Here is a 12,775-nt window from a genome sequence, read left to right as displayed (position 1 = left end):
TAGTTTAAACCCTAAATATGCCCCCAAAACACTTTAATTTAATTTCAAACTGTATACTGTACTGCTATGTCTCCCGCAGTGCTAGAATGTAAAATACCGGTTTACATACTGTAATTCACGCAAGCGCGTTTTCATTGCCAGAAGCCTTAGAAGGTGCAGGGGGTTTCGGCGGAATCTTGGGGCTTTAACCCTTAAACTTCCACATACTTGGGGGTTAATGCATCCCTGGATGCCAAATACTTTTTTGCTGCAATTTAAGTAAATGTTACAATTCACAAAGAAAAAGTGAAATTTTAATGGAACACATTTTTTTTCATGCAAAGAGCATCACAATTACTGCAACACTGATCATTTTACACACTGCTAATGAACTGTAAAAACAATTTTAAAAACTACTAGAACAATATGTACAAGGTGCAACTGACGCCATGGATGAAATTAAGTAAATCACAGAGCCATCTGCGCTTGAACTGGCTTCACTCAAGCACACAGAGGTATAAACTCTGACTCTGGCAGGATAGTCTAGTGCAGCGGCTCAATCCCAGGGACAGTTTGGCTGCAGTACTGCAGGGTGTTGTGCTTGGGTCGCAGAATTGCACAGAAACACAGGAGATTGTAGAGACTGGAACTTTATCCAAACACTTCAAACAAACATGTCTCTTTCAGAAGTAAAACGAGCTCAGTATGCAGTTAGTTCTTGATTAAAGAATAGACAAACATCATAGGGGAGCCCAACGGGGAGGAGAGAGAAACAAAGCAATCAGCCAAAAAGGACAGGTGCTGTTCAGACTTTTAAGTATACATAGCATCGCGCAAGAAGCATATCAAATGACAGCTCAGCCGCAGCCGCAGCTGCAAGTAAGGGAGCAATGTGAAAGTAGTCAGTCAGCGTTTTTTTAAGAGGGGTTTTTTGAGGAGTGTCCGTGTCTTCTAGGGGTGCGTTCAGACCCCCTGCTCACAAGGGGCTGGCAGTGGTCATGAGCTGGCTGGTCAACGAATGTACGGCACTGACTGATCAGCTCTTGCGTGCTCGCAAATGTCACTGGGAAACAACTATAGCCGGTTGTGGCGGTTTAATGGTCAAGAGGAACAAAGTGGAAAACACAAGAACACTGAGCTGGAGACGCATCACAGTCAATCAGCAGCAAGGAGAAGTGAATAACGCTGTAACGGTCTGGTGCCACTAAGATTTACACCGTCGAGAAGAATGTGATTTATTTATTTTTACAATGGAGATTCCAGGGACGCACCCAGTCTTGGCCCAACCCGCATACACTCACAAACAGATACGAAAACAAAGCAAACCGGCAATCAAATAGCAAATAAAGAATGTAATGAAAACAAATGAAATAAATGATCTGCACATTGAATGGGAATGTAAAGATAGTCCTACTGCTAGTTCCTGAAATGGTGAAGACGTGTTCAGGAGTGCTCCTTTCTTTGCAGGTTGGCCATAAATCCACTTACTCATGTACACTGGCAGATGGCAGACAATCCAGATGCCAACCACGAAATGATCCAGGACAAAACGAATAAGTACAGGTAACCCAACAGAAGGCAGACAGACAGGAACTTGAAACACCAATTACAAAAACTTTTTTTTGCTTTTCGTCACCGGCCCCCTTTTTAAAAGCCGCGCTAACATCCTTTGACCCCAACAGCCCCAGCACCCTCAGCAGAAGACCAATCAGAGCCACTGCAGGGACTTCTGGGAGTTGCAGTTTCAAATTCTATTGGCTACTTTCACCATCCCAAGCCGTGTTTTCCTCTACAGTTGCTTCCTGTTCTTTCTACAGTACAGTATTGCCACAAGAAAAGTCATAAAAATTGCGGAGGATATTTGCAGTTTCCACTAACAATTATTAGAAAGGTTCTAAGGAAAAATCCACGAATGACTGAGGCCGCGAACTCTGAACCGCGACGTCGTGGGGGTCTACTGTAAATTCAGCTGTGAATATGAATAGTCACCTGGAAATGATATGAACACCCTGAACCGTGGCAGAGCACCATAACTAATTATGTGGCACAATTAAAAATTGAAATTTCATAAATTAAAAACATTAAAAGGTATTGCATCACAGCAGGCAGTGTTTTTCATCATTTTAGTTATGTTAATCTGTTTATCATTTATATTGGCTCTACAGTACTTTAATGAAAATGAATTAGACAACATTTTTTCTCAGTTTTGCAAATGTGCAAATTTGTAGTTTTCTGTTGGTAATTATCAAACTGCCTAAATAAATGTTGCATACTTTGTAATTTTAATACTTAATTACTTAATACTTAATTCTTAAGCTTTGCATTAATTTTAATGTAATTTCTACTTTTTTCATATTTTTCCGTGTTGTTTAGTTTGGAAGAACAGAAGTTATAGACAACACTTTAAATCCAGATTTTGTGAGAAAATTTATTTTGGACTATTTCTTCGAAGAGAGACAAAACCTCAGGTTTGATCTGTAAGTAAAACAACTTTATTTTCTAAAGTTTTATGCTATATGACAATCATTTATTAGAATTGAACAATATATTGGATAACGTGACAACCAGCAAAATTACTACTTTTTAGTAGGAAACAGTCATTATGAATTATTGCCTTCTAGCAAAATGACATTTCACTGTGTACATCAGACAAAATGTTAAGCTCTGTTCAAAATCCTTTCCTTCAGGTGCTTCTAACAGATTTGCATTATGAAATAAAAATAAAAAATGCCTGAGAGTTAAAGTTTGAGGGCTTAGCATCACATGGAGGATTAATGTGTGTAATGGTACTTTTATACATTTATCATCATACTGATCTTCCTAATTTTAACTTAGAGATTAATTCTGATCATTGATTACAGTTTTCATAAACACATTCAACACATTCCTTAATATAAAAAAGCTAACATGTTATAAATATGGTGAAAATAATAGGCATTGAGTACAAAACCGTTAATGACACTTTTTAGCTTATTATTAAAAATGGAATTTGTATTGTAATTATAGACAAAGATAATGTAAATGCAAAGCTGCTGACATTGCTGTAAACAAAAAATTCTGTTTACTCTGAAAGCAACTTTGTATAATGTTTGTGAATTTTGAAGAAACATTAATGGTTTCCATAGGTTCACAGACACTGTTGAAAATTTACTGGCAGGAAGTGATTCAATTTTTGGAATAATGATAGTTTTTAATTTGTGGCTAATACTTGACAATAAGGAGGGTTAAGGATGAACATATCCAAAAATGCTGCATTGCGTTCTACTGGTAAAGATAACTATTGCTGTCTTGTACAGTTTTTTGTTTCCATGTACACATGTGATTTAATATATATGTTAAAATGCTAATGTCCAATGAGTGATGATGGTAGTGTCACTGCTAAAGTCAGTAAGGGCTTCATAAGATATTCTGTTTATTTTTACTTTTACATGCTTGGAGTTCAGTAGTGACAAAATAACCTGAAAGCACACAGTACCATCTCCTACTACTCTAGTCATTTTCTATTGGGTTGCCCCCTTTAAACAGTAGCACATGATGGGTCCCATCTTTTGATGTAGAAACACAATATTTTTATGATTGCAAGTAGAACATTTTGTCCATTCTTTCTTCTGTCATTAGCCCATGGTTCACGGGAAGTGGTGGTAGTCTTTTAAGGGCAACCTTTCTTCTCTTTCAGTCTAGATGGTTCAGACTTATTTTTTCAGTTTCCTAAAGCACACTTTGGTTTCTGTAAACAAGCTTGAAAAAATCTTCCACCATGTTCTCGAGTGTTGTTGAAACCCTAGCAATAAAGGCTGGAACTTTTTGAAACAATTGTTTTCAACTACCATTTCTATGGTACACTCTGAACCCTGACTGAAGCCATTTGGCATTCTGACTCAGAACACTAACACCTTAGGCCTTACCAGCTTACAGATCCTATCTCGGTATCTTTGGGCATGTAAAGATGTACTGATACTGTACTGAGACAATATTAATTTCATAAAACTTCATAGATAGTAGAGGATGTAATGAAAGTCATAACAGATTAGGATGGCTTCTCCGGCAGGAAGATAAATATTTGTGTTTAGTCCCACTTAGGCTAGTAATACTAACTGTATGCTCAAAGACCATAGGTTTAGTCTTAATGTTATAACTCATCTGCTGTTTTTTTTATTATTTTTTTATTTTGCAGAATGTAAGTTGCTAGGATGTTGGCAAGTTGGGGATCAATGTATCCTCAGTCTTTCTTTTAATAGTGAACGCCATAAGATTGGTTTTCTGGTTTGCCAGCTGTATCTGGAGTTGCTGTACTTGTTTCACCAACTAATGTCTTCTCTATGCATTGGATTCACAGTATGTTACCGTGCTGACTATACTATTGTGAAAACAAGACATGACACAGACTTGGGGTCCTAGATCCTAGGTCCTGTTTATTTTCCAGGTGTCTTGTTGTGTTAGAATGCACTAACCAATAATGACTATTGCATGAGGAATTGCAGGTACATTTTACTATCTAGTTTAGGTAAGTCGTAAGGATGCCCCTTGTGCAGCTCCCCCTGGATCTGCTCCGGGCACGTCCTGTGGCAGACCCATGACATGGTGGAAGGATTATCTCTCTCTCTCGACTAGCTTGGAAATGCCTTCAAATTTCCCAGAAAGCTCTAGGATCTGTAGCTGTTGATAGTGAAGTCTATTGTCTTGCTTGGCCTGCTACCAATGTGACCCTCACCAGGATGACCTAAATGAGTGCACTTCAGTTTTGCCTTTTTTTGGTTTTTTTTTGATACAGCCAAGTTCATGGGGTTTCCTCACCTACAATTTTTTTGATGAAATGATTTTTAAACAAGCAGGTAATTGACTGCTGTGGGGCAGAACAGACTGATTTGTACCTCTGTTTATTTGCCTCATTAATCTCTCTATTTTTATATGGCAATTTTCCCATTATTGCGTTGTTCAAAGAGATCTGAACAGACTGTTAAAAAGAGGAAAGTGGACTTTAATAAATATCCCAAACAGCTACAAATATAATAATGACCTGTATAAATAAAAGATTAAGAAAATACAACATGCGATGCTAAATCTCTTATTCACTGAATGGTTCAGTAATGTTATCAAGTACAAGTGAAAGAAACCATACTAATGATTAGCTTGAGTGGTAGTTACATCTGCAGTATATGGTGAGGGTTTTCTGTTTATAATGTGTTTAAAATCTTATCACAACTATATTAGGTTTACAGCAGCAGCCTGGAATTGCCCAGCAGCATGCTATTGTGATCTAGTGATCAACAGTCAGTGATGCAAGGCAGGGTTTTAATCTCTGTCAGGATTACTTATGCATGAAACATCAGGATTGATCATTCTGGAATTGCCACCAAAATCTTTGTAGATAAAGACTTTTTCAGAGTACTTCATAATGAAGTAGACAGAGCAACAAAATGCATAAAGCCTTCTTGTGTGACAATTTTGGCAGCTGTTTCTGGAGGGCCCAGAAGAACTGTCATAAGAATATTATATAAATTGAAATTTAGGAATGTAAAAATATGCCTTGCTGTCACTATAGTCAAGAAGAAACACTGAATTAAAACTATAATGCCAAAATAGGATTGGAATAGCAAATATATGAACAAAAAAATATAAGTTTGTGTTCAGAAAACTCATCCATCTACAAATTTCATTGATTTATAACTGGCAACATCTTGGACAACCGCTCTTTGTTCAGCGTTGCGGTTTCATGGCTCCTGGGAGATGTTTCCTGCCTGATCCCCCTTTGTGGAATTTACATGCAGAGTTTATTTGTGTTTGTGTGGATTTTCTTTTAGCATTCCGGTATCCCCCCATATCTTCAAAATATGAATGTTACAGAAGGTGGGTCATTGAGATATTGAATTTAGTATTTAATGGTCAATTGTAGATTTTAAAAACTATTTCACAAGGTAGTTTGAATTTGAGAGCGGATGTTTTGCAAACAGGAGTAAGAATGTTTCTTTAGGAAGGCTTTTCAGAATATTCCGAACAGTCATACTGCTACCTTCAATAACCAACCCAATTGTTTGCTTCATCATTGTTTTTGCCATTTGGATCAAGATTTCCATATTGATCTTTTCTAAGTTAAAATGGACAGGCAATATGTGGGATGTATGCTGACTTTTAAAATCAACTGCTTTGGCAGGTGTGAATTCATTCATTTTGTCATGTGAGTATTTAATTACTGTACTTGATTTTCTTTTTACATTCCTACCATAACAGTATATGTCTGTAACGGGTTGTCCTAGACTTGCGGTATGACTAGAACATGTATAGTTGAATGCCAGAAGAAGACCTGTATAAGAAGGAGAGATTATTGGCCATGCTTTAAAGACTCTGACAGTGTCACTAATTCAGACCTAGATGCAGTGTCATTTTAGTGGTATAAATTACTCAAGTGGCTATCACAACACAACCCTCAGCAACTTTCAGGGTCTTGTCACAGAAGGTCTCCAACTTCACATTAGGCTCAGCAGTTGCACCTACAAACCCCATTTTCAAAAAAGTTTGGACACTTTCTAAAAATGCAGTAAAAACTAAAATCTGTAATTTGATAATTCACTTGAACCTTTATTTAACAGGAAAAATGTCAAAGAAAAGATTTTCATTGTTTTTACCAACAAACTTAATTCTGTTTGTTAAACATAAACAAATTTAGAAACTGATGCACACAACACACTCCAAAAAAGTTGGGACAGAGGCAAGTTGGGACTGGGTCACATCCCTTTTTCTTTTAAATACACTTCTTAATCGTTAGGGAACTGAAGAAACTAATTATTGGCAGCTTTTCAAGTGGATTTTTGCCCATTCTTGCTGTATTCAGGACTTGCGCTGCTCAACAGTCCATGGCCGCCGTTGTCTGATTCTCCTCTTCATGATGCGGCAGACGTTTTCTATAGGAGACACATATGGGCTGCAGGCAGGCCAGTCAAGTACATGGACTCTTATGTCTACGAGGCCTTTTTGTAATTTGTGCAGAATGAGGCCTGGCATTGTCCTGCTGAAATATACATGGAGTTCCTGGGAAAATGTATTGTCTTGATGGGAGCATATGTCTCTAAAATTCCCATATAAGCCTCTGCATCAATAGAACCTTCACATATATACAGATCCCCCATGCCATGAGCACTGATGCATGCCCGTACCAACACAGATGCTGGTTTTTGCATCTTTGGCACGTAGAATCTGACACCCGTTTTTCCCAAAAACAAGCTGAAATGTGAACTCATCTGACCACAGAACACGTTTCCATTGTCTTTTGGTCCATCTGAGATGAGCTTTGGTCCAGAGAACTTGCTGAGATTTCTGCACAAGATTGACATATGGATTCCTTTTTGCATAATACAGTTTCAGAGAGCATTTCTTGATACAGCGGTGGAATGTGTTAAGCGACAATGATTTCCCAAAGTACTCCCAAGCCCATGTGGCTATGTCTGTCACTGTAGCATGACAGTTTCTAATGTAATACTGCCTTAGGCCTCAGTGGTCACACACATTCACCAGTGGTTTCTGTCCTTGGCCTTTACACACAGAGAGTTCTCCTGACTCCCTGAATCTTTTCATAGTGTTATTAACTGTAGATGGTGACAGACCTAAATTATTTGCTATCCTGCACTGAGAAACATTGTTTTTAAATTGACAGATAATTCTCTCACGAAGTTCAGCACAAAATGGGGAGCCAAAATCCAGATTTGCTTGCAAAGACTGAGCATTTGGTGGATGCTCCTTTTATACCCAATCTTGATACCCACACCTGCTACCAGTTAACCTGCTATGAGGAACCTTATAGAATGTTACTTCTATAACCTTTATAGTCTTACTTTGCCTCTGTCCCAACTTTTTTGGAGTGTGTTGCATGCATCAATTTCTAATTTTATGTTTAACAAATACAATTTATGTTTAACAAATAGAATTAAGCTTGTCGGTGAAAACACTGAAAATATTTTGTTTGTCCTTTTGCCTGTTAAATAAAGTTTCAAGAGAATTACCAAACTTCAGATTTTGTTTTTTATTGCATTTTTAGAATGTGTCCCAACTTTTTCAGAAATTGGGTTTGTAAGTCTGCAAGTTCCTCACACAAACTGTGTACAAACACATTAGAAACAGCCTGATCTTGGAGTCTGTTCAGGTCCAGCCTCATTCTCCTAGTAGGTTGTAGCCTACTGGACCTAAGCTGGATCATCAGGGTAGCAACAACAAGTCTGTGGTCAGAATTCACAAACTGGGCACTTCTGTAGACCCTGTAGTTCTGTAGGAGCCTCCAATATCTGCCCACCCACTATTGGAGTACTAGGTTCAATGATGCAGTGGAGGGCGCTGGAATTCCTTGAAGTTGCTGTACATTATGGCCGGCTTGTACACAGAACCTCTGCATTTTCCCAAGTTGATTCTGGGATTTGTCAGGGGTGTGTTCTTGCTCCTACTCTGTTCAGTGCTTGCATGGACTGGGTGGTTATACAGAGTCCAGGGGTCTAGCAGCTGTGGGGCATCTGTTGTTGAAGAAAGATTCACTGATCTTGACTTTTCCAGTGATGTTGTGATCTTCATGAAGTCAATGGAGGCTGTGATCAGGGCTCTCGAGAGACTGAGCGAGGAGTCTGAGTGTCTGGGTTTGCGAGGGTCCTGGATAAAAACCAAGGTCTATCTGTCTGTAGTATCTGTCTATCTGTCTGTTTGTCATATAGTGCCTTTCATATTTATCTATCTGGTCATTCAACATATTCTCGTGGTCCTCATCATAGTGTCAATGCACACCTTGGCCTGTCTAGTACCAGACACATAGGACAAATGCAGGCTAAAATTTGTTATACCCTTTCCACCATGCTGCCCAGTCTGAGGACAGTTTTCCCATTTCTGCTGTGCTCCAAAACGTCAGTCCGTGACATCCAGAGTCTCCTTATTCTTCACCATAACTTTCCCTACAGATGTGGAAAGGAACAGGTGAACCTGCCACCCAAATTTTACACTACACCTGTCTCTGTATTGCCCTGTCCTTTGCCAACTTGCCAAGTTCCCCATTCTGGCAAAACCCGCACCATATTGTCCGCATCCCCACCTCTGGGTAATTTTCAAGATTCATGAACAGCTATTAAATGTACTCTGAATCCTTGGGTCAGATGAGTTCCCAATAGGTGTATGAATCCTGTGGCATCTTTCAGTTATTAAAGAGAAATTTTTCAAGTCTGGAAAATTCTTTGACAACAGTTTTTTCCAAAAACTGTGTCAGATCTCCTTTGTTCACATTGTCCTTGATGCCAATGAGATGGATATTATTTCTTTGGTTCCTATACTCGTAATTAATGTATTTGGATTTTATTTTAATGCTGGTTTACCAAATTCAATAAAGCTCCAAAGTTCTTAGTGATTTATATCTTGTTCCTCCTTAACTTCAGCTATGTCACAGTGGATTACGGCAATCTTTTACCAAAGGGATTTTGATAAAGTGTCAAGATGGTTCTGCATAAATCTCTTTATGCCTTCATAAAAGGCACCCATGGAAGAATTATCGGTTGCCACTCCAGAGGAGACCTCAGTAGTGGATAACCTTCTTCATAGAACCTGACATTTCAGTGTGAGACCTATTTGAAGAGGACATAGCTGATAACCCATTGAAATGTAAAAAAAAATGTAAAATAATTGTTATATATTTTGGGGAGGAAAATCTGACAAAAGTCCAGAAAAAAAAAAAAGTGGCCACTATATAACACAGATTTCCATGATAAAAGAAGATGTGTTTTGGTTATAATATTAGTTCTCCAAAACACCATGGTTTCTTCTTTTAAGTAAATAATCTTAACACTAGTTGCTTTCTCTTGTCTTTGTTCTAATTTTCTTTCTTCTATTTGTGTGTTTACTTAAAAGCGTCTTCAAGGGTTTCTCACACTGGCTAGTTCATCCTTTTTTCTTATGAGAAATCCTTCTTAAATAAAGAAACTAAAGTGTCTTTCTCCGGTCCAATATCTGCTGCCATTATCTGGACTGTGGGGACATAGTCAACAACAACAACATTTATTTATATAGCACATTTTCATACAAAAAGTAGCTCAAAGTGCTTTACATAATGAAGAAAAGAAAAATAAAAGACAAAATAAGAAATTAAAATAAGGCAACATTAGTTAACATAGAAAAGGAGTAAGGTCCGATGGCCAGGGTGGACAGAAAAAACAAAAAAAAAACTCCAGAAAGCTGGAGAAAAAAATAAAATCTGTAGGGGTTCCAGGCCACGAGACCGCCCAGTCCCCTCTAGGCATTCTACCTAACATAAATGAAATAATCCTCTTTGTAGTTAGGGTTCTCACGGAGTCACTTGATGCTGATGGTCATACAGACTTCTGGCTTTTAATCCATCCATCATTTTTGGAACATCATGGTACTTAGAGTAGATGGTGGTGGCTGGCCACCACCAAAAGGACACCGGAAAAGGAAACAGAAGAGAGAGTAGGGGTTAGTACAGATTTTAGAGCCACCATGAATGGTTATTATAATGAATTGGATATACAGAGTATCAGGATTAAATTACAGTGAAGTTATGAGAAGGCCATGTTAAAGTAATGTGTTTTCAGCAGTTTTTTAAAGTGCTCCACTGTATTAGCCTGGTGAATTCCTACTGGCAGGCTATTCCAGATTTTAGGTGCATAACAGCAGAAGGCCACCTCACCACTTCTTTTAAGTTTTGCTCTTGGAATTCTAAGGAGACACTCATTTGAGGATCTGAGGTTGCGATTTGGAATATAAGATGTCAGACATTCCGATATATAGGATGGGGCGAGATTATTTAAGGCTTTATAAACCATAAGCAAAATTTTAAAGTCAATCCTGAATGACACAGGTAACCAGTGTAGTGACATCAAAACTGGAGAGATGTGCTCTGATTTTCTTTTCCTGGTAAGGATTCTAGCAGCTGCATTCTGCACTAGTTGCAAACGATTTATGTCTTTTTTGGGTAGTCCTGAGAGGAGTGCGTTACAGTAATCTAGTCGACTGAAAACAAACGCATGAACTAATTTCTCAACATCTTTCAATGATATAAGAGGTCTAACTTTTGCTATGTTTCTTAAGTGAAAAAATGCTGTCCTAGTGATCTGATTAATATGCGATTTAAAATTTAGATTACAGTCAACAGTTACCCCTAAGTTTTTTACCTCCGTTTTGACTTTTAATCCTAATGCTTCCAGTTTATTTCTAATAGCCTCATTGTATCCATTATTGCCAATTACCAAGATTTCAGTTTTCTCTTTATTTAACTTGAGAAAGTTACTATTCATCCATTCTGAAATACAAGTCAGACATTGTGTTAGTGAATCAAGAGATTCGGGGTCATCAGGCGCTATTGATAAATACAGCTGTGTGTCATTAGCATAGCTGTGGTAGCTCACGTTGTGCCCTGAGATAATCTGACCTAACGGAAGCATGTAGATTGAGAAGAGCAGCGGACCCAGGATAGAGCCTTGTGGAACACCATATAGGATATCATGTGTCTTTGAGTTGTAATTACCACAACTAACAAAGAATTTTCTCCCTGCCAGGTAGGATTCAAACCAATTTAAGACACTGCCAGAGAGGCCCACCCACTGACTAAGGTGATTCTTAAGAATATTATGATCAATGGTGTCAAATGTGGCACTCAGATCTAAGAGGATGAGAACAGATAAATGACCTCTGTCTGCATTTACCCGCAAATCATTTACTACTTTAATGAGTGCAGTTTCTGTGCTGTGATTTGTTCTAAAACCTGACTGAAATTTATCAAGAATAGCATGTTTATTAAGGTGCTCATTTAACTGCATAATGACTGCCTTCTCTAGAATTTTACTTAAGAAAGGCAGGTTAGAGATGGGTCTAAAATTTTCAAGAGCAGAGGGGTCGAGGTTATTTTTCTTAAGTAGGGGTTTAACTACAGCAGTCTTAAGACAGTCTGGGAAGACCCCCGTATCTAATGATGAATTTACTATGTCAAGAACATTATCAATTAGCACGCCTGATACTTCTTTGAAAAAATTTGTTGGTATTGGGTCAAGGACACAGGTGGAGGGTTTCATTTGAGAAATTATTTTATGTAAATCAGGTAAATCTATCCTAGTGAAACAGTTCAATTTGTTTATAATGGAATACTGGGGTTTAGGAGGATCCTTAGTGTTGGGGAGATATACTATGTTATTTCGAATATCATTAATTTTTTTATTGAAAAATACAGCGATAGCCTCACAGGTTTTACTTGAAGTACTTAGGATGCATTCCTTTGAGTTACTTGGGTTTAACAGACGATCAATCGTTGAGAATAAGACTCTGGGATTACTAGCATTGTTATAATCTTAGAGAAATAGCAGCACCTCTCAAGACGGACTGTGTTATTGTATTCTGTTATTTTAACTTTTAATATTTCATAGTGGATAGTTAGTTTAGTCTTCCTCCATTTACGCTCAGCTCTACTGCATGCTCTCTTTAAATCAGACACTCTTTGGTTCTTCCATGGTATAACAATGCTAGAAGATTTTTTAACTGTCTTTTCAGGTGCAACTATGTCAACAGCAGCTCTCACTTTAGTATTAAATCTTTCCACCTTATTATTTACATTATCCTCGCTATTATAGTTGGCACTATAAACGGACTGACTGCTTAGAATGTTTGTAAGTTTTAAAGCTGCTGATGAGTCAAAGAAGCATTTTTTAACAATATGCTTCTCATGAGTGTTTTCTATCATTATTTCTATATTAAAAAGTAGAAGAAAATGGTCTGATAGACCCATATCAATGACCTGTTTTATATCAACTTTTAGTCCTTTAGTAATCAC

General features: G+C 37.8%; 1 protein-coding gene across 1 annotated transcript in view; it reads left to right on the top strand.

Annotated features, from left to right (window-relative positions):
• Nucleotides 1–12,775, top strand: part of LOC114659672 (copine-8) — a 650,855-nt gene that overhangs the window by 202,237 nt on the left and 435,843 nt on the right. The window contains exon 4 of the mRNA XM_028812277.2: nucleotides 2,353–2,456. Coding sequence (XP_028668110.1) covers nucleotides 2,353–2,456 — 104 coding nt within the window. The remainder of the gene's footprint in view (nucleotides 1–2,352; nucleotides 2,457–12,775) is intronic.

This window comes from Erpetoichthys calabaricus, chromosome 1 (assembly GCF_900747795.2).
Source record: "Erpetoichthys calabaricus chromosome 1, fErpCal1.3, whole genome shotgun sequence".
In the NCBI taxonomy this organism is placed as follows: Eukaryota; Metazoa; Chordata; class Cladistia; order Polypteriformes; family Polypteridae; genus Erpetoichthys; species Erpetoichthys calabaricus.
This window is presented reverse-complemented; position numbering and strand designations above follow the sequence as displayed.